At 30.2% G+C, this 22,512-nt stretch overlaps 2 protein-coding genes across 2 annotated transcripts; one reads left to right on the top strand and one right to left on the bottom strand.

Annotated features, from left to right (window-relative positions):
• Positions 1-4,904: 4,904 nt before the first annotated feature.
• Positions 4,905-7,105, bottom strand: LOC126554301 (zinc finger MYM-type protein 1-like). The gene has a single exon (XM_050209386.1). It carries the CDS (start codon positions 6,831-6,833, stop codon positions 4,962-4,964), a length of 1,872 nt encoding a protein of 623 aa, XP_050065343.1. The 5' UTR covers positions 6,834-7,105; the 3' UTR covers positions 4,905-4,961.
• Positions 7,106-19,883: 12,778 nt separating this feature from the next.
• LOC126554302 (uncharacterized protein K02A2.6-like) lies at positions 19,884-22,040 on the top strand. Its single transcript, XM_050209387.1, has one exon. It carries the CDS (start codon positions 20,142-20,144, stop codon positions 22,014-22,016), a length of 1,875 nt encoding a protein of 624 aa, XP_050065344.1. The 5' UTR covers positions 19,884-20,141; the 3' UTR covers positions 22,017-22,040.
• Positions 22,041-22,512: the final 472 nt, after the last annotated feature.

Below are 22,512 nucleotides of genomic sequence, written 5' to 3'. Positions count from 1 at the left end.
ACTTATAATAGCTCGTTTTCTTTTCAAAACTCGTCGAAGATTTTGTAATTTGCATTGTAATTTTGATTCATTTGCTAATAATTTTTTAGGCGACTTAATTTTTGGACTCGGAAAATCAATTAATGACGAAACGTATGCCTTAGTGCTAGGTGTTATAGATAACGATGGACTGTTTTCGAACATAGGCTGAACATTCAATTTGGTACTATTCGATGTTTGGCACCCATTACAGTGGCGTATTTTGGGGGGGTGTCCACGGTGTCTGGACACCCCCCAAACCAAAAAAAAAAAAAAAAAATTCAATCTTTAATTTTGATAAATTTTAAAGGGAATTTGACAAACAAAAATATGTGGTTCGTGTGGTAGATTATGAACTATTTTAATATTATTTTAAGTCCTAAATTTATTCGGAAAGAAAATAAATTTAGTTTTAAATAATGTACTTATTATTCTATTATATTTTTAATTATTTATAAAACTGTTATTCTTATAGTACCACTGGTATCGAATGTAACAAACAAAATATATAGTAATAATTATTGAATTATTGTGACCGATGATGATAACTATATGGGCACTAATGTATATTAATATGTTTAAATAATACTATGTTATTATTATCTTATTACAGTATACATGCAATTTGTATTTTTATCTTGCGGCTCCGTGCCTTCATGTGTCTGTGTTACTTATTTTTCCAGCGGGAATTTGTGTATATTTAGATATTAATATTATACTACAATGATGTTTTTTTTTTAATATATTATTAATACGTTCGATCATATGATGTCCATCTACATTTATTTTAAAACATATTATTATTTATCAATTGAATTTGAATCATTTTTCATTTAATCGTCGTCGAAGAAACAAGGCAGATAAAATATACAGTGAAATAGTAATATTATCATATTATTGTCATTGGTGAGTACCTATACTGTTTATAATATTTATTTTTCACAAGTGCTTAAAATTCGTAAATTAATATTCATTAAAATTAAAACATTATAATTAAGTATTTTTTAAACTAATAATAGGCATATTATATTATAATATTCTTTATTTAAATTATATAGAATCGTAATATTTTTAAGTCATTTTTTATTGTTGCTTTATTATTATTTAAGTATTAAGACTAGGATCACATATTCACATGAGCGTTAGACTTGGAATAATTATCCATTATGCATTTTCAATTGTAAAACTATTATGACCTAGAAAATACAATTTTTCATTATAATTATTTCAGATATTATAAAGTAAAGAGATTGAATTAAATATTAATTGAAATGTCACAAAAAAATCAAAATTCTATAACTTCTTTCTTTAAGATACAGTCTAAACGAGAATTATCGCCGTCTACTGTATCACGTGAGTTTAAAAAGTCGTCTAAAGTAATGGATTCCAATGAACAATCATTAACTGTTCCAAATATTAACCCATTGAGTTGTTATTCACAATTAACCTCGCAATTAACCATTGATACTGATTATAATTGTCATGATATTGGATTTATATTAATCGAACATTAACCGAAAAAGAAATAGCTATTGTATTGACACAAATTTGGGTTCCACAAATAGATTACACATTTCCATCAAAATCATACATTGTACAAAATAAAACAAAACATTTAAAATTTCAATATTCCTGGCTTTTAAAATTTCCTTGGCTGGCATATTCAGCTAAAGAAAACGGAGCTTACTGTAAAATATGTGTAAGTTTCTCTAAGTCTGATGGACATAATTCTCAGGGATTAGGTGCTTTAGTAAAAAATAAATATAATAACTGGAGAAAGGCAATAGAAGATTTCAAGGAACACTCAAATCGGGAATATCATAAAACTTGTGTATGTAGCGCTGATCATTTTCTTGAAGTTCAAAAAAATCCTTCTCAATCTATAATTTCTAAACTAGAAACAGGTAGAGAACATCAAATTGAAAAGAATCGAAAGAATATAATTCCAATAATTCAAACAATTATATTATGTGGTAAACAAAATATTTCCCTTAGAGGCCATAGAGATTCAGGTAAAATAACTATTGAAGAAACTGACGATGTCCATCTTGACAAAAATGAAGGTAACTTCCGAGAAATACTTCGATATAGAGCACAAGGAGATCCAGACTTAAAATCATTTTTAGAATCTTCCGGTAATATTAAGTATATAAGTCCTATAATTCAAAATGATATAATCGAATCTTGCAATCAAATTATTTTTAAAAAAATTGTCACAAGAGTAAATTCTCAAAAATGTTTCACTATTCATGCCGATGAAACAGCAGATATCTCTGGCATAGAACAGATTTCATTATGTGTAAGATATTTAAATATTGAAACTAAGGTACTTCATGAAGATTTTCTTCAATTTGTTCCTACAACAGACATGACCGGTATAGGTTTAGCAAACACAATTTTAAATAGTTTACATGCATTTGGAATTGATTTGAAATATATGAGGGGACAAGGATACGATGGTGCCTCTACAATGTCTGGTGCATTCAATGGAGTTCAAGCGGTAATTCGCAAAAGTTATCACTTGCTTTGTACATTCATTGCGCAGCTCATGTGTTAAATCTTTCTGTATCTAATTCCTGCTCAGTACAAGGAATAAGAAATTGTTTAGGGACAATTTCTAAAACTAGAGATTTTTTTATATATCCGAAGCGTAAAGATGTTTTAAATAATGCAATTGAAGAATTTGAAGAGTATAATATTACAAAAAAATCTTTAAAACGACTATGCTCTACTCGGTGGATAGAACGGTATCATGCTGTAAATGATTTTCTAGAACTTTTTGAGTGTATTATATTAATCATTGGACTTAATTTCTAATTGGACGGATTCAGACACATCTACACAAGCGAGTAATTTGCGTTCTTCCATATTACAAGGCGAATTTATTATCTGTTTACATATTGTAGCTAAAGGATTTGGTCTTGGATTGCTATTATCAAAACAATTACAACGGATAAATATAGATTTAGTAGAAGCTATGAGACTTGCAGAAGATACCTTAAAAGAATTTCAGACATTACGAACAAATGTAGATATTGAATTCATGCTATTTTTGAAGATTCAAAAGGTTTAGCAAGTACATTTAATGTAGATATATCTATGCCGAGAATAACAGGCAGACAAAAAAATAGAATTAATATTGTCACTGAATCACCAGAAACCTATTTTCGAATAAGCGTATTTATTCCTTATTTAGATACATTCATCGAACAACTAAAATCAAGATTTATCGACCACAAAAATACAATTTTAGATTTTAAATCGTTAATATCTGTTGAACAAAATGAAACGACATTTTTGAAGTTGGCAAAAACTTACACGGCTGATTTAAGTGAATGTCAAGATTCGATTTTATTATCAGAATATAAACTATGGCAAAGACGGTTAAAAAATGTTGAGACTTGTAATTATCAAAAAACGCAATGGAAGCAATAATACTATGCAATCAAGAAATATATCCAAATGTTTTTAAATTACTACAAATATTTGCAACATTACCAGTTTCTTCATCATCGAATGAGAGAAACTTTTCAAATTTAAAAAGAATAAAGACTTACTTACGAAACACGATATCTCAAGTAAATATAATTTATTAATAAATTATTTTATTTATTTAAAACATATATATATTTTTAATTTATTATAGAAGAGATTAAATGGTTTGGCCATGTTATCGATTCACAGAAATGAACAAATTACTACTGATGATGTGTTGAAGGAATTGAGCTTAAAAAAAAGGCGTCTTGAATTTATTATTTAAATTAATTTATATAATACTTTTAAAGGTATTTATTATTTTCTATTTTCTATTTTAAAAATTATTATTATTTGCTATTATTTTTAAATTAAAATTATGTTTACAGTAGGTATTTTATACATGTATGATTTAAATTACATAAAAATTACTACTTTTAATTAAATAAATAAAAAATGTTTCATTATAATATTTGATGAGTATATTATGAGCTTAGTGGTAGTAGATGTAAAACAGAGAAATATTAAGTATATACCTATACTTATGGACACCCCCCAAAAAAACATACAAAATACGCCACTGACCCATTATATTTACGTACTGGTGTAAATACCTTGAATGACTGTGGTGATAGAGATACACCTATCGAAAATACATTTATTTTAAATTTTTAATGAGATAAGAAGCTAAAATGATTCTGCGATGATATTTATTTATTGTATCTATACATAAATTTTATAAAGTGATAGACAACGAAATGTATACCTATATATTTAATGATATAAATATATTATTCTTACTAATTAACATATGAATTATATATGTTTGGTTTTAGATAAATAGTAATTTTATTTACTCATAAATACTAAATAGGGATGTGAATTTGTAGGAAAGTGCATTTTTTTTGTGATTGTGAAACGTAACTTTGAAAGTAGGTATATACCTAATAATTTCAATAATGTAAAAACAAATCGATTTATAAAACTTTTATTTTGCATATGTATTATGTATGTTAAATAAACACATTTTTATGCCTGTAAAATGTAATGTATAATATTCCATAATATCATTATAAATATTTAAATTAAATTAAAAACTATTTTAAGTTTATTTTATACTATAATTTTTGGCATTTTATACTGCATATTTTGCATTTTAAGTGCATATTTTATTACATTTTTTTGACATTTTTTAATTGACTTACGTTTAACTACTTTTATAATTATAGTAAGAAAAATTTAAAACTTTTTTTACACTGTGTAGTGTGTACCTACTTACAGAGACGTATTTAGAGTTTTGACGCCCCAGGTAAAATTTTATTACCGCCTCTACATGGCTACATTTACCCCCCCCCCCCCCCCCCCCCCCCCCCATCCCACTCCAAAAAAAAAAAAAAATAAAAAAATATGAATACTAATTTAAAAACAAATTTATTGATAATAACATATTTTATATACTTAACATAACATTATAATTTACGCCTAGATTTCTTCTCACTGAAATCTTGTATAATTTCATCATATTGTATTTGAGTAGTTATATCTGACTCTATATGAAGTACCGCCAAGTTATTAAGGCGATCATCTGTCATCCTAGATCTTAAATAGGTTTTAACTCTTTTTAGAGCACTAAAAGATCTTTCTGATGAACAATTAGATGCTGGACAACATAAAAACATTCTGAGTGCTATGTTGAAGTAAGGGTATATATTTTGAATATCATCATCATTTATCATTTTACACATGTCTAAAGCAGTTTTAGGTATATTTTCTTTATTTGAATTTTTAAGTAAATAGCTTCTAAAATGAACACATTCATTTGCAAATGTTACAGGTAAATCATTAGGATAACACTTTCTCAAATAATCTGCTTGTTTTCGTACTTCAGTTATATTTAATTTTTGAAGCTGAAATAGAAAAGAAAATGTTTTATTGATCTCTTCGTAAGCGCTCGCCCTTTTATTTAATTCAAAAATAAGAGAATCCATAATTGTTATAAATATTTGACTTCTGAATTTTTCTCTTGGACTTAATTGGGCTTCAGTATCTTGAGATTCTCCAAATACCAACTTTCTTTTTTTCTTTCTACTTGATATGTCTTTGTATTCTTTAATTCCACATTTTTCAAATCCTTTTTTCTCATATAAATCAAAATTATTTCTTAATTCTTCAGTGTACTTGATTAAGGAGTTATATAATGATATAACAGTTTTCAAATCAATTTTTACTTCTTGAAGTTTCTTACTTGTAACATTGAATCGCTCAAGTACATCGCCCCACACAGAGACCATTATTCCCATTTCCAGACTTTGTAGTTTTTTTAACAAGCCCCTAGCTTCACACCGTGTTTGTGGTTTTTCCAATGGATCATTTTCAAATATTTTTAGTGCTTTGATTATTTCTTTCCAGTTATATGAAAGGCTGAAACATGCATCATGACGTGCAGACCAACGTGTACCCGATAACATTTTTATAGTTACATTGCCCTGCAACTGTTTAGATAAAATTTGCCATCGATGTGTAGATGAAGAAAAAAACACATATAAATTTTGAATTACGTTAAAGAAATCTTCAGCCAAATAACAACAATTTGCTGCACATTCTCCAACTAAGTTTAAAGAATGTGCTGAACACGGAACGTATACAGCGTGTGAACAAACTTGTTTTATTCGAGCTTGAAGGCCTGTATACTTTCCGGCCATATTGGATGCGTTGTCATAAGACTGGCCCCGGCAATTTTGAATATCTAAATTATATAATTCAAGAACATTAAATACTGCTTTAGCTAAGTCTTCGGATTTATGCCCAGTATTTGAAAGAAAAAGTAAAAATCGTTCAACTGGTTCACCGTTGTCATTAACATATCGAAAAATAAAGGATAGTTGATCTGTATGAGATACGTCTGGTGTTGAATCCACAATAATAGAGAAATATTTAGCTTTTTTAATTTCATTAATTATTGTTTCACGTACTTTTTGTCCCATAAGATTGACAAACTCTTCATAAATATTAAGTGATAAGTATGATGTGCTTCCTTTTCCTTTATTTGCATACTTTTTTATATGACTAGCTAAAAATGGGTCGAATTCTGCAATCAGCTCTAAGCACATGATAAAGTTTCCACTATGAGAATTGCCGAAATTATCATTATTTCCTCTAAGGGAAAGACCTCTTGAACATAATGATTTTACTACTGCAGTTACTCTGCACAAAACATCTTTCCAATATTTAACATCATTTTCTATTTGTAACACAATTTGTTTATCAATTCTTTGATGTAAATCACCTCTTTTTTTCATAATCAAAACACAGTTTTTGTGAGTTTTTGAATTTTCATGCATAGATAATTTTTCCTCACCTTTCTTCCAATTGCAAAACCCAGCAAAAGAAGCAAAACTAGATTTTCCTTCAAATAATAAACAAGGTACACAATACAAACTTCCTATACTGTTTGAATATGCTAGGTATTTTCTATTTAAAACTTGTCCATTTAAAAGTTTTGTTTGAAATAAGCTTGGTTGTAAATATCTGTAATATGATTTTCTTGTACCTCTAACAATTTTAGAGCATAATCTTTTTGATTTTAAAAAGTTGTTGCCTTCAATGTTTTGATTAAAACCGTGTAATGATATATAATCTCGTGTAGTATCATTTACAATCCATAATGCAGGATCATTTCTTAAAATAAAATTAAATAGTAAAAATATGAATATAATAATAATTAATAATTATGATATATACAATTATGTATAATTTAAATATATATTAATATAAGGCAAGCAAATGTACAAAAATGAATATTTAATTAAAAATATAACGGACTTATTTTAATAGTACAAAATGATAATGATAAATATCATATAGGTAAGATATAATGTCACATTATATTTTATATTTTACCATTTATATATAGTTATCATAAACAATATTTAAATCAATTAGGTAATCATAGTTAGGTTTTCTTTAAATGTAATGATTAAAATATTTGAATCTTACCCAGGAAGACATTTTGGTTGGGATATAATATTTCTACTGTCTTCTATTGAACTTAACTGCTTTAATTGGACAGAAGAACAATTATCATGATTTGTTGAATCATTATCATGTAACACATCATTATTTTCATTGCTTAAACAATAAATTTATAAACTATTAATAGAGCAATAGATATAAAAAGGCTGAACAGTAATAATATAAATTTAAAAAAATGCATAAGCAATTAGGTATTTCTTAAAATTATTTACCTAAAACATTCACTAAATCTATCTACATGTTCAATACTATTTTCAGTACTAGATACTATGTCAAACACATTATTCTCAACATCATTCTCTAATTTATCATCACTTGTAGAAACTGCTAAATAATGAAAAGATAAAATCAAATACAAAAGTTATAAAGTTCAATCATTTAACATTTTATACATACATGTCAGATCTTCAGTTTTCTTTGTCATAAAATAATTTTCTAATTTAGGAATATGAGAAAGAACAAGAGAATTTTTTAATTTTTTTTCTAAAGCTTTCTTTTTAAATGCCGCACCACTCAATTTAATTCTTTTGTCAGCCATATTTAAGCAGAATCAATAAAAAATAAATAATAAAAATAACAAGCAGCATGCAAGCAGCAGCATCAGCTATAATACATTAATACATTCAGTATTCACCACAACGAAACTGAAAATAAAGTTTAGCGTTAAGCCTTAGGCATTAGTAATAATATTAAAATGTGTATCTTAAGTAAGGTACTTTAATATTTATGTGATTTATGAATAAAAATAAGTACAATAAAAATGCAAAATAATTAAGGCATTTTTAAGATTTATAAAATAAAACAATTAACTTACTTGATAATACGTTTATGAATGAATAAACCTTCTAATTATTTCAATTTTAAAACTAAAACAACACAATTTTCACCGAACGGCCGAATCAATAACACTACCTATTAACTACGAGTTACGATGTAAATAACGCGTAAAACGTAAACAAATAATGAATTAACGGCTTTACCGCGGCTTTGGCTTACAGCTGAAACGCCTGAAACACGAGGATTTAGTGCAGTAATGCACAGTGTGCACCAACTGCACCATGCGGACAACTTTTGATAATATTATTATGTAAAAGAAAAACGCAGTGTAGCCGTTATCTAAAAACTAAAAAATTTTCAATTTTTGATTGACGATCGTAAATGGACAATAGATTATGGTTCAAAAAATGTTGGCTGTGCTGCCGCCCCTAAATTCCAAAAAAATTTGCCGCCCGGGGCGATGCTACCCTCTCGCCCCCCCCTAAATACGTCTCTGCCTACTTAACTATATTGTTGGCTATCATTTTTTTTGAAGGTAAGTCCAAATAACTAATACTGATTTCATGAAAAACTAGTTTACCTTTTTTTGCCTTTTTGACTGGTGTAGTATCATAGGTCTCGTTACAATTAATGCTACCTTCATTTTCACTTATATTTTCCACGATGAATTCTGTTGGTTTACAAACAGGTGAAATTCGTTTAGTCGAAGTCTTAGTTATTGACGCATTATTAGAGGTTTCTGGTTCTATAATTTACAATTAAAATTTAAAAAAAAGCGTGATTAATAAGTGGGTACCGCTTTGCTGTACATTAGTTGCCGTGTGAATCACTATTATATATAAGAGTGTCAAATTTGAATCCAATGATAAGTATCATTATGTGCGATAAACGATTTTGAACGGAGATGATTTGTTAGTCTAGGACAGTGGTGGTCAAACTCTAGGATGTATTACCAGTGAGTGGCGAAAAAAAAGTTGTTACTTTTAAGTTTTAATAAATATCATACCTACCTAAAATTAAATCATGTACAGAAAAGACTAATTTAAGCAACTGGCGTATGTTTCAAGTTTCTACTACTAATAATTTTTAACTATAACAAAAATCTAAAATTATTTGATAGTAAATCGTTGCTTTATGAGTGAATTTTGAATTTCGTTAAAATTTTAACTTAGATAAAAAATTTTAATTGGCCAAAGTTCAAGTTTTTTTAAAATTAATGTAATCCATACCGCTGTATACTAATTGAGTCCCTATACCTGAAGGGAAAAAAAAATAATATACTAATTGAGTCCCGGGTACAAACGGAAAATATACTAATTGAGTCCGGGATTAGGAAACGAATAGTATACGAATTGAGTCCGAATATTATTTTGAGTAAAATATAAAATCAACGTATATAAAAATTAGAAAAAGAAATAGAAATCCAACATCAAATGCAGCTGTTGCAATTAAACACAATAACTAGATTTGAATATATAAAATGCTTATCCCATACATGTTTACCAATATAAAAAATGTTATTTTATCATTATTTACATTTATTAAATTATACACAAATTTGAAATTATTATTATTATTATTAAAGTCTGTAAAAACGGGATGGAAAATATTTTTTTTTTAATTTGACAGGACTCAGTTAGTATTAAAACATGGACTCAATTAGTTTTTGTTGATGTACACAGATATACAGAAGCTAAGGTAAATGAAATAAGATCGGATATATGTAATAATATAATAATATGTATAGTTGATATGAACAACTATAGTGTTATATGGCGTAATATAAAATAACGACTAATCGTCTTACAGGCTACTACATAGAACGAATATGATATAGAAATATAAAATGTCTATTCAGCGTCTTCTGTTCTACAGTGTGAATAATTTGCTTATAATCTACATAATACAGGGTGTGTTGTTTACATTCAACACTTCCCCTTAAACAATATACCCTGACTTAGAATTAATATATCTAATTCCCAGCATCTCCCTGAGTTCTTGGAATCTTGGTCGTGGAGTTGGCTTGGTCAATATGTCAGCTAACTGCTCCTTGCTTGACACGTACTCCAGAGAAAACATCCCTTCATTGAACTTCTCACGAATGTAGTGATAGCGAACATCGATGTGTTTCGTTCGCTTATGATATTCTGGATTTTTCACTAGTTTGATGGCGCTTTGGTTGTCTGCATACAGAACCGGTGTATCTCCCTGTGTCTCCAGAAGATCACTGATAAGTAGCGTCAACCAAGTAAGTTCTTGTATCGATTGACTCAGCGCTATGTATTCTGCCTCAGTAGTCGAAAGTGCTACCGATTTTTGTCTTTGTGAACACCATGCTACGATTCCATCCCCCATCATGAAAATGAATCCTGATGTTGATCGTCTCGTTATTGTGTCACCGGCATAGTCTGCGTCACTATATCCACTCAACTTTGGTGTAATACTAGAATCATAAATTAAACCATAATTAAACGTTCCTTTTAAATATTTAAATATACGTTTCACCGCATTCCAATGAATTGTCAGAGGCTTTTCTAAATAACGACCGACTGACAAGATTTACTGCAAAAGTTATATCAGGCCTTGTTATTTGGCTTAGATACAACAAACTTCCAACTGATTCTCTGTATGGAACTTCCCCTGCTTCCAATGATCCAGACAAATTTGGATCTAATGAGTGTTGTGGATCTGTTGGAATATGCAGGACGTTGGCTTCTTCCATATTGAACCTCTCCAAAATGCGCTTGCAATATGAAGATTGGTGTATGAAAATTGAACCATCAGGTCTCTGATCAATTTCAATACCCAAGAAATGATCAAGTTCACCTTCCTTCGTCTCGAAATTGTCCTTTAGGTAGTTCACCATTGTGTCCACCAGCTCGTTGTTTGTTGCTGCGATTAGTCCATCATCTACAAAAATAGCGACAATAGTAATTGATTATTTTTATTGCTTACGTATACACAAGGGTCTGCTCTTGTTTCCTTTAGATCAAAGTTCCTCAGCATATTTTTGAACTTTTTGTTCCAGCACCTGGGTGCCTGCTTCAGCCCATATAGGCTCCGTTGAAGTTTGCATACTAATTGAGTTCCATCCTCGTAACCCTTTGGTTGTTTCATATAGATGTCTTCTTCAAGATCTCCATATAAGAACGCTGTTTTAATGTCAAATTGTCTGAGCATTAATTTTCTGGCTGCTGCTATCGCAAGTATTACTCGAATCGAATCATATTTCACTACTGGACTGAACGTTTCTTGAAAATCTATTCCATGAACTTGCGCACATCCCTTTATTACTAGTCTAGCTTTAAATCGATCTATTTCTCCATTTGTTTTGTACTTGGTTTTATATATCCATGCGTTATTTATTGGATTTTTATCTCTTGGTAAATCTACTAATTTCCAAGTTTCATTTTTCTGCAATGATAACATTTCGTCGTCCATCGCTGCCTTCCAATCGTCTGCATTTTTACATGTCATAGCTTCTTTATATGTTACTGGGTCATTATATGTTGAGAAAAATGCATCTCTATACCTGACAGGTTTATTGAGTTTTTCTCTGTCTCTGAGTATCATTTGTTGTTGATCCTCTACTGGCATCTGTTTATCATCGTCCAGTTTTTCTTCGTCGTCACTGTTGACTTCTTCATCTTCATCTTCACCTTCCGAATCTACTTCTTTTTCTTCACTTATGATTTTTACTTCTAAAGTTGTTGACGGATTTGTGGACTCTTTAAATATTATATCTCTGCTCAGTGAAACTTCTCTTCCACCAAAGTATATACGATAACCTTTCGTTTCTTCTGAGTAACCAACAAAAATACCTTTTCTTCCCTTTTGATCCCATTTTCTTCGTTTTTCTTGCGGTATATGAGCATAAACTTCGCTACCGAATATTTTCAGGTGATTTATATCTGGTGTATTGTTGAACCATAATTCGTAAGGTGTTTTTCCTTCTTGACCTGTGTTTCCTGTACGATTTATTGTATATACGGCTGTATTCACTGCTTCTGCCCAAAGTGACTTAGACAAATTTTTACTGTATAGCATAGTTCTTGCCGCTTCTACAATTGTTCTCATTGACCTTTCCGCTTTGCCGTTTTGTTGAGGTGTATATGGTACACTCGTCTCATGTTTAATTCCAAATTTATCCAATATGGTTTTAAATTCAGCATTTTTATATTCCAAACCACAATCACTTCTTAAAGTAACTACTGAAACATTTAACTGATTTTTGACTGTATTTAAAAATAATTCAAATTTATTTTTTACTTCCGATTTTTGGCTCATAAAATACACATACGTGTAACTAGAATAATCATCCTTGAAAATAACAAAATATCGTTTACCTCCAAGCGAGTTTTCTTCCATAGGACCACACACATCACTGTGAATTAATTGACCTGGCTTTGTAGTTTTAGTAGTACTCGATGTGAATGGCTCTCTGTGTTGCTTACCATAAATGCAAGCTTCACAGAAAAATTTGTTTTTCGTGTCTGTAAACGGGATCTGCATATATTTCAAGTAACTCCGAACATATTGAACATTCTGGTGACTCAGCATTTCATGCCACTGTTGTAACGTGAAATTTTTAATCGCAACATTTGCTTGGTCAGCCGCTTGTAATGGCCTAGTCTTCAAAAGCATTGAAAACATTTTATTCTCACGGACTCCAATAGCAACTATACGATTGTTTTTTTTAAATATACAGCCGTCACTATCTGTCACCATTTTTATACCTTTGTCAAGGCATGCTCCACACGAAAACAAATTTACCTTAAGATCAGGCACGTGTAAAACGTTAGACAAATAACTGTCAACCCATTTATCACAAATTTTTGCTTGAACATTTATATTACCTTTACCAATAGCCATAATATATTTGCCATCACCGATACGTACTGGTAACTGCACTTCAAATGTCTCATAATTACTGAACCATTCTCTTCTGCTGGTCATGTGATCGCTAGCACCTGAATCCACATACCATTTTTCTGATTCTCTAATTTCGATGTCCTTTGACTGTACACCAACCAACGCATTTCCTGAGTTTGATTCGCTCTCAACTTTTTCTTTTTGTTCTTTTAAGAAAATTCGGCATTCACGCTTCCAATGCCCGGGTTTTTTGCAATAATTGCACTTGCCTGGTTTTTTATCGTTGTTCCGTTGATTTTCAGAATTGCCAATTTTCGTGTGTTTTTCTTTATAATGTGTTCCAAACGATTTCTTTGCCGAAAACGCACTACTACTTGCAGTATCTCTCTGGACATCATGTCCTTGAGTTTGCCTTGTTTCCTCCACCATGAGTCTGGACGACAAATTAGACAATGTTTGTAATTTTCTGGCAATGTCATTAGTATCTTGGTCATAAGCATTGAGTCGGATATTGGTTCACCTAACTGGCTTAATTTTCTACTAAGACTCTCCAATTTCGAAATATGAATCGCCATATTGTCATCTGGGTTCATAACATAGCTGTAGAACTTTTGTTGAATCAACGTTACACTCGAGTCCGACTTTTGTTCATAAACACTAAGCAACTTGTCCCACATTTCCTTAGCCGTGTCACAATTCATTATGTACTGCAGTGGTTGTTCGTCCACTGACGTAACTATATACTTTTGAGCCTTATTGTCAGCCTTTTTAAATATTGAATAATCAACACCATACCTTTTTCTTGCATCATCTTCAGTTTCTGAACTTGTTTTTGTAAGAACGGGTTTTTTCGATTTTCCGGTCACAACGTCAAATATATCGGCTGCAGTCATTAAGACTTTTATTTGGAACTTCCATGTTTCCCAATTTACATTACCTGTTAGTTTATTAATTTTTATAGATTCGTTTTCCATAATGACGAATTATCTGTACACTGTCTGTACACTATAAATGTAATAATAACAAACACAGTTTCTGCGCTTCACACGATTGACGCACTTACACTACACTGCACTATACTTCACGAATTATTATTGTTGTACACTACCTGTACACACACACGCGATTCGTAAAATAAAAAAAATTAATGTATTAAAACATACACGACTCTATTATAAATACCTTACTACTGGGCCCATAACCTGTTGATGTACACAGATATACAGAAGCTAAGGTAAATGAAATAAGATCGGATATATGTAATAATATAATAATATGTATAATTGATACGAACAACTATAGTGTTATATGGCGTAATATAAAATAACGACTAATCGTCTTACAGGCTACTACATAGAACGAATATGATATAGAAATATAAAATGTCTATTCAGCGTCTTCTGTACTACAGTGTGAATAATTTGCTTATAATCTACATAATACAGGGTGTGTTGTTTACATTCAACAGTTTTATACCTAAAATTTCACTGGACTCAATTGGTATATACCCTAAAACAACCCGGGACTCAATTCGTCATAAAAGGTTTTACTGGGACTCAGTTTGTATGCAGCCATCCAAACTTGTACCTACTTTTTCACGATTTTGACATATTTCGTAAAAAAATTGAGTTCAAATTTGAATCAATACATTCATCATTTCATTCATAATCTAAAATAACTACTGGTCACCTGGTACTATGTTATATATATTATAGCTGAGTAATTTATTTAAAGTAATTACCAATTGAATACTTTGTAGGCACAGCGTCTTGTATAAGTCTACTATTTGAGGCATTAGGGTTCATATACATAGATGCATCAAAATGGTGAGAACAAATATACCGTTTTCTCAGCTTTTTTGGACTCAATGCTTCTAACTTAATATTTCCTTTATAATATAAAATAAAATATTGAAAAACAAAACTATATGAAAAATTATTACAAAATGTTATATTAATTCATATTTTATTCCTACCCGAGTTTAAAATCCATTTTTTTGCAAGTTCACTATCTTTTGGAATTGCATGAAAAATTACATTTTTAGAATTTCTTTTAGTCATTTTGCAATTATAAAAAGCACATTTATCACCGGACATTTTAATAATAAAATAATAGAAAATATTAATACGACTATAATCGTGCACTCGTACCGTGGGCTCGAATCTATTGATTCCAATCAAAGAAATGAAAATACAAAACGTTTTCATAATATCATTGATTATAAATACCTACTATATTATATAGTATTATACTATATTAGTATTTATAATCAATGATAATATATAAATATAAATAGTTAGTATTTATAAATAAAGAATTAATAGGATTACGGCCGACGGCGATCGACGATAACAATGCGAATAATAATTCTAAGCCCTGAAGACAAAGAATGTAATTTAATATTAGATGCAATGAGCATAAAAAAACAAATAATTTGGGACAAGAAAACTCACAAATTCGTCGGCTACTGTGATTTTGGTGGTGAGGTAAGTTTAGAGAGTTCGGAAACAGCAGCAACAGAAGTATTAGTATTTATGTTAGTTTAAATGGTAAATGGAAGTTGCCTATTGGATATTTTTTACAAAATAACGTTAATGCCGTTGTTCAAGCAGAGCTAATTAAAACAGCACTTAGTTTAGCATACCAATCAGAATTGCGTATATGGGGTGTTACATGTGATGGAGCATTCACAAACTTCTCAACACTAAAATTATTAGGATGTAAGTTTGGTGATGATTTTGATTCAATTAAATCTTGGTTTAAACATCCAATTAATGGCGAAAAAATATTTTTTATACCAGATGCTTGTCATATGGTTAAATTAGCTCGAAATTAGGAAATTGTTTGGTTGTTGAATCTATGACAGGATGATTTGGTGTTATTTTGAATATTTACATGAATTACAGACTACTCTATCTCTAAAATTTGCAAATAAAATATCTAATTTACACATAAATTGGAAACAAAATAAAATGAAGGTAAAAATAGCTGTACAACTGTTGAGTTCTTCAACAGCCAATGCACTTCAATATCTAAAAAATAATAACTATAAACAATTTTCAGGGTTTGATGAAACTATTAACTTTTGTAGAACTATAGACCAAATATTTGATTTTTTAAATTCTAGATCCCCATTTTCAAAAGGTTATAAAAGTCCAATTTTTAGGTCTAACATACAATTTATTAAGGATAAAATTATTCCATTTATTAATTATTTATTTAGTTTAAAATTTGAAAATAAATTTCTTTTTAAATCTAACAAAAAAACTTTTATATTAGGATTTGCAGCTGCAGTCAAATCAATTTTTGAAATATCTGAAATGATATTTACCCAAAATTTAAATTTTAAATATATTTTAACTTACAGGTTTTCTCAAGACCACATAGAGTTATTATTCGGCCGTATACGGCAACGATATGGTGCAAATAATAACCCTAATGTTATTCAATTTAAAACAGCACTGAAACAAATATTGCTTAAAAATTCTGTAACTTGTTCCTCTCACGGAAACTGTAATACTTTTGACGACGATGCAACATTATCTATTTTTTCCTTCAAATATAACAAAAAAAAACCAAAATATAAATATTAGTAATGATAATTTCAGTGATATTGATGAAATTGAAATAGTAAATAGATCAACTTTATTAAATCATTCAAATAGTAGTTATGAAGACTCAAAAAAAAATACTATATATTAAATTACTGGCTATGCGTTAAAAAAAATCATACCTTTATTAGACTGTAATTCATGTATTCAATCGCTCCTCAAAGTATTATCTGAACACAGCTATAATCATCATTTAGAATATTCAAAATTTGTTGATTTTAAAAATAATGGTGGGTTAGTTTCTCCTTCAGAATGTGCGTTCAAAATAATTTATCAAGCTGAAACATTTTTATTAATTTTAACTAATAACTTACAAACATTAAATACAAAAAGTATTGATTTAAAAATAATAAGCCTTTGTAACAATAAATTTGCACTTGACAAAACTGTATTTAATTCACTTCAATGCGATAATGTTCCATTATTAGATAGACCACATAAAATGAATTTAATTTCATTGTTAGTTAAAAAATACCTAAGTATTTGACTCCATTCTTTTGGAAAAATGTTTTCAATAGAAATTCTAAATCCTGTGCCCAAGAGACAAAAATTAACAAAACAAATAATTTTTATGAATCAATAGTTGGTAGATAATATATTGTTTTTATTATTTTAAACTAGTTTTATTTTGTTTAATTATTTTTATTATTATTAAACTAGGTGATATGCCAATTTTATTTTGTTTTAAATATTTGTTTTATTATTAAATTACCTACAAGTTATTACCTTCAAATATCAATAAATATATTACCTTTAATTGATTGTTTGAATTGCAAAAATGTTTAATGTATACATAAACATTAAAATATATTTACTTCATTATATCTTACTTTGAACAATGTAAACACAAAATTTTGGACGCAATATTTGCTTACGCAGTGACACATCATGTGATAGTGTAGTTAAAAGTATGCTATATAAATCTGATATAGACTGTAAAGCAATGGAGTATGGGCGTGAACACGAAGAAGAGGCTAGATTGAAATTGAAGAAGTTTTAGAAGTGCAAATATCAAAATGTGGTTTATTTATAGATTCCAAGGAATATTTTTTAGGAGCTACACCTGATGGTTTAATCGACAATGATATACTAGTTGAACTTAAATGTCCTTTATCAGCAGCAAATATAACGCCTGAAGAAGGAATATTTCAAAGAAAAATTACACTACGGAAAATCAATAAAAATAAAGATATCATAGGAATAAATACCAACCATAAATATTACTACCAAGTACAGGGATAACTACACGTCACTGGACGAAGATTTGGTATAATAGTGACACGGTCGTGTCGCACGAATACCGCGATCTCACCCGCTAAGCCCACCTTTCCTAGGTATCACCACTCGTTCTATAATCAATCGGGACGCCCGAGCGATTAATCGAACCACTTTCTGAGTCGGCGATGAGCCCCGAAGCTCCCGTGGCGTGGGTGACGATCACCGAGAGCGACGGCGGCGCTCGTCTGTTTTTAACCGCGCGTTACGACTCGTCTCCGTCCGCCGCCTACACAGACCGCATCTGTCGCGACAGTTATTTTATATCAAATATATATATTCTTATATATATATTGTTACGGACCTGTACTGTCCGTATAAATTATTCTATATGCATAAGATCATACAATGTCAAATTTCCTAACTTATATAATTAATACTACAGGCACACGAGTACAGGACACGAGAGAGTGGACTATTATATTAGTATAATAATTTGACAATTAAAGTAAAATCACACGTCTCTTTACAAAAGTCGAAACTCGGTGTCTTGACGATTCGATAAGAATCATGGTTAAGAATACACAAGCAGTCGTTCTGGGACCCCTCGTATGACGGAGTCACCACCCACTCTTGTAAGAAATCGTATATAAGATAGACCGAGACAAGAGCTCGACAGACGGTTACTGTATAACCAACGAATAGGGATATCTATGACACTCAGAGGCCGGTCGTAACACCACTCACCATCTTATTTTATATATTTTACTTTAAGCTTATAATAATTGTATTCGTGCAAGAACTATTTTAATAAACAATTAACTTATACTTGAACAACACGACGTATTCATTTTGTACGTTGATGCATGAATCGACCTAGTCGGGACGCAACAGAAAAATTGGCGCTGTGGACAGGGTTGATTTCCGAGAACGAGACAGATTAAAAATATTACTAATATTTTCCTGTCAACTTCTTCAACCAGAGGCAATTTCACCAAGTGGATCACCGTTGGATTGAGACTTCTTTCCAACAAATCTGTGGAAATCGATCTACAATCATTGTTGCAGTTCAGGCACGGCGAGAAGATCAAGCAAGCAAAATGGAAACAGCAGTCTTGTAAGCATAATTTATATATGTAAACGTCTCCTTTGGTCTATTGGTCCATCGTAGTAGGAAAAATTTTATTATTTTTATTTTTGGGAGTATATAACAGTAAGGTTATTTGAGATTTTTTTTTATTATTTTGAGATTTATATGAGATTATTTGAGAATTTTAATTGAGATTTATGAGAATTATTTATTTGAGAGATTATGAAATAATTTGAGAATTTTATTTGAGATTATATATGAGAATTATTTGAGATTGATTGTTTTTTGATTGATTGATTATTTGAGAGAAATATTAATTAATGAGTACGGGTTCTGCAGAAAAGGACGCCAAAATTATTGACGAGTTTGAAGAAATAGCTCGAGAAACATTAGATAAGATAATAGGTATAATAGAAAACGATAGTAGTATTGTAGATTTAAATGATAGTAGTAGCGAATTAATTACTGAAGCAGAAATAAGTAGGTTAATTAAAGAAGATATAGAAATAAGTTACCCAGCAGATTTAAATAAAAGTATTAGATTAATTAATTTAGAGGAGTTTGAAAAAAGTCCTATTAAAAATAATACGTGTACGATAGGATTAAGAAGCAATAAAAATATTGTTCATTCAGAATATATACCAGTAAAAAGGGCGGTAAAAATTAAAAAAATGGCAACTCCAAAAATAACTACACTTAAAGTAACCGAAGCTTTAAAAATAATTCCCCAATACTCAGGTCTAGCAGAGACCACTTATCCGTTTATTTCCGCATGCGAAACCATAATTGATGCAGTATGTGATATTGTATATTTATTATATATATGTGTATATTATTATTATTATTATTATTATTATTATATATATGTACAGTACCTACTGATCGTTAAGTTATCGCTTATCGATACAATGTAATTACCGCGGCCGATCTGGGCGATTGTACGATATATACCTTGTCAGTGTTCGTAATAAAGTTGTGTCGCGAACTACTATGAGAACAAATCGCATTTTTTATTTAACACATATTTTACATTGGCGACGAAGATAAAAAAGATGGCATCATATTTAGGTAGTTTAGCACAGTTTAATGTTGATGTCGACAGCTGGAAAATATATCAAGAGCAGTTGGAACAATTTCTAGAAGTGAATAAAATCAAAAATGATTTAAGAAAATCTGCATTTTTGAGTTGCATTGGTCAAGATGCGTACAAATTATTACGTGATTTGTGCACACCACAGTTACCAAAAGAAAAAAGTTTTGAAGAATTGTGTGCGTTGATGGAAAATCATTTTACTCCAAAAATAAACATTTTCCGGGAGCGAAATAATTTTTATGCGGCTAGTCAGCAGGACGGTGAATCAATTGCGGATTACACTGCTAGACTTAGAAATCTATCAACAAATTGCAATTTTGGTGACAAACTTGAAGGTATTTTAATCGATAAATTTGTTTTCGGATTAAAATCGGGAAGAATTAAGGACAGGGTTTGCGAGGAAAAACCAACATCTGAGACTACCTTTTCTCAAATTGTTGAAATCGCACTTGCAAAAGAAACTTATCTTTTCAACGAAGCAGACCAAGTCAATTGGATCAAAAACAAAAAAGGGCAACAATTTCGTCAAAAATACAACACGTCGTCGGCGGAACACAAAAATTTTGGTTCGAGGTATGCGGTTCACGGAGACAAAGGTGCGAAAAATACTGGTGTCAGCGGAGTGCAGAAACATGGATATTTCCAATCCAAAGGGAGTAACAAAAATTCCAAGGGCAACAATCAAGCAGTCAACACGGTACCAGAGAACAATATTTGTCGGGTTTGCGGTAAACGGCATACGGGTATTCAAAATTGTAAATATAAAAATTATCGTTGTAATCTTTGTGGTACGGTAGGACATTTAGCTAAAATGTGTAATAAATCTAAAAGTACAAATTTTTTGAATGTGGAGTCGGTAGACGACGGTACACATGAGAGTTTAATTTGTAACATAGAAACGAACGGTTTAAAACCTATTATTTTGGACGTAAAAATTAACAATGTTAAGTTAAAGGCACAATTAGATTCGGGCTCGGGTTTAACAGTTATTTCGGAAAAAACATTCTATGAATTATTTAATAAAAATACGATTTTAAAAAATGTTTTTAAAAATGTTTGTGGTTATACAGGTGAAAAAATTAACATTTTGGGTTTCTTTTTAGCCGAGATTAGTTTTAAAGATAGAGTTTGTGAACTTTTTAAAATTTTTGTTGTTGAGAAGGGAGGTCCAAATTTATTAGGTAGAGATTTTATGGAAAAATTTAGCATAAAATTAGCTAATATTAATATGTTAGATTATACTGAGCTTAATTTTGAACAATTAAAAAATAAATATTCAAAATTGTTTAATAACGACTTAGGCGAATATGTCCACGAAAAATTTAAGATTAGATTGAGGGACAATGCTACGCCTATATTTTATAAGCCAAGGCAAATTCCTTTTGCATTTAAAGAGCAGGTGGAAGAACAGTTATGTAGATTGGATAAATTAGGTGTAATTTCCCAGGTAGAGTCGAGCGAGTGGGGAAGTCCGTTAGTACCAATTTTAAAGAGTGATGGAAAAATTAGATTATGTGCGGATTACAAAGTTACGGTAAATAAGTTTGTTCAGGACGTAAAATATCCGTTACCAAGAATCGAGGAAATTTTTCAAAAAGTAAGCAAAGGTAAAGAGTTTAGCAAAATTGATCTTAGTGAAGCGTACAACCAATTAGTTTTAGACGAAGAGTCTTCGAAAATCTTAACGTGGAGCACCCACAAAGGACTTTTTAAGGTTCATAGGTTGCCGTATGGTGTCTCGCCGGCTAGTGCAATATTTCAAAAATTAATAGAACAACTTTTCCAAGGTCATGATTGTGTAGCTAATTTTTTGGACGACATTATAATTACTTGACAAAATAGAGTAGAGCATTTAAATAATTTAGACAAAGTATTTAAAATTTTAAATGATGCAGGTTTAAAAGTTAAATTATCTAAATGTGAATTTTTTAAAAGTGAAATTGAATATTTAGGTCATATCATTTCAGCGGTAGGTTTACGTAAATGTAAAAAAAAAGTTATAGCAATCGTAGACGCGCCAGCGCCTCGTAATATAACGCAAGTTAAATCATTCGCGGGCATGGTTAATTATTATTCTAGATTTTTACCGAACATTTCGATAATCATGAAGCCTATTTATAATTTATTAACGAAAAACAAGCGATTTTGTTGGACTCGGGACTGTCAATTAGCTTTCGATCAGGTAAAGAAACTGGTTGTTTCTGATAAAGTATTAGTGCATTTTAACCCCGACTATCCAATTATTTTATCTACAGACGCGTCCAACGACGGTATCGCGGGTTGTTTATCGCATAAAATGCCGGATGGCAGTGAGCGACCAATTAGTTTTA

Source organism: Aphis gossypii, unplaced genomic scaffold (assembly GCF_020184175.1).
Source record: "Aphis gossypii isolate Hap1 unplaced genomic scaffold, ASM2018417v2 Contig00461, whole genome shotgun sequence".
NCBI lineage: Eukaryota > Metazoa > Arthropoda > Insecta > Hemiptera > Aphididae > Aphis > Aphis gossypii.
The sequence above is the reverse complement of the archived record's forward strand: the minus strand, read 5'-3'. Positions and strand labels throughout refer to the sequence as shown.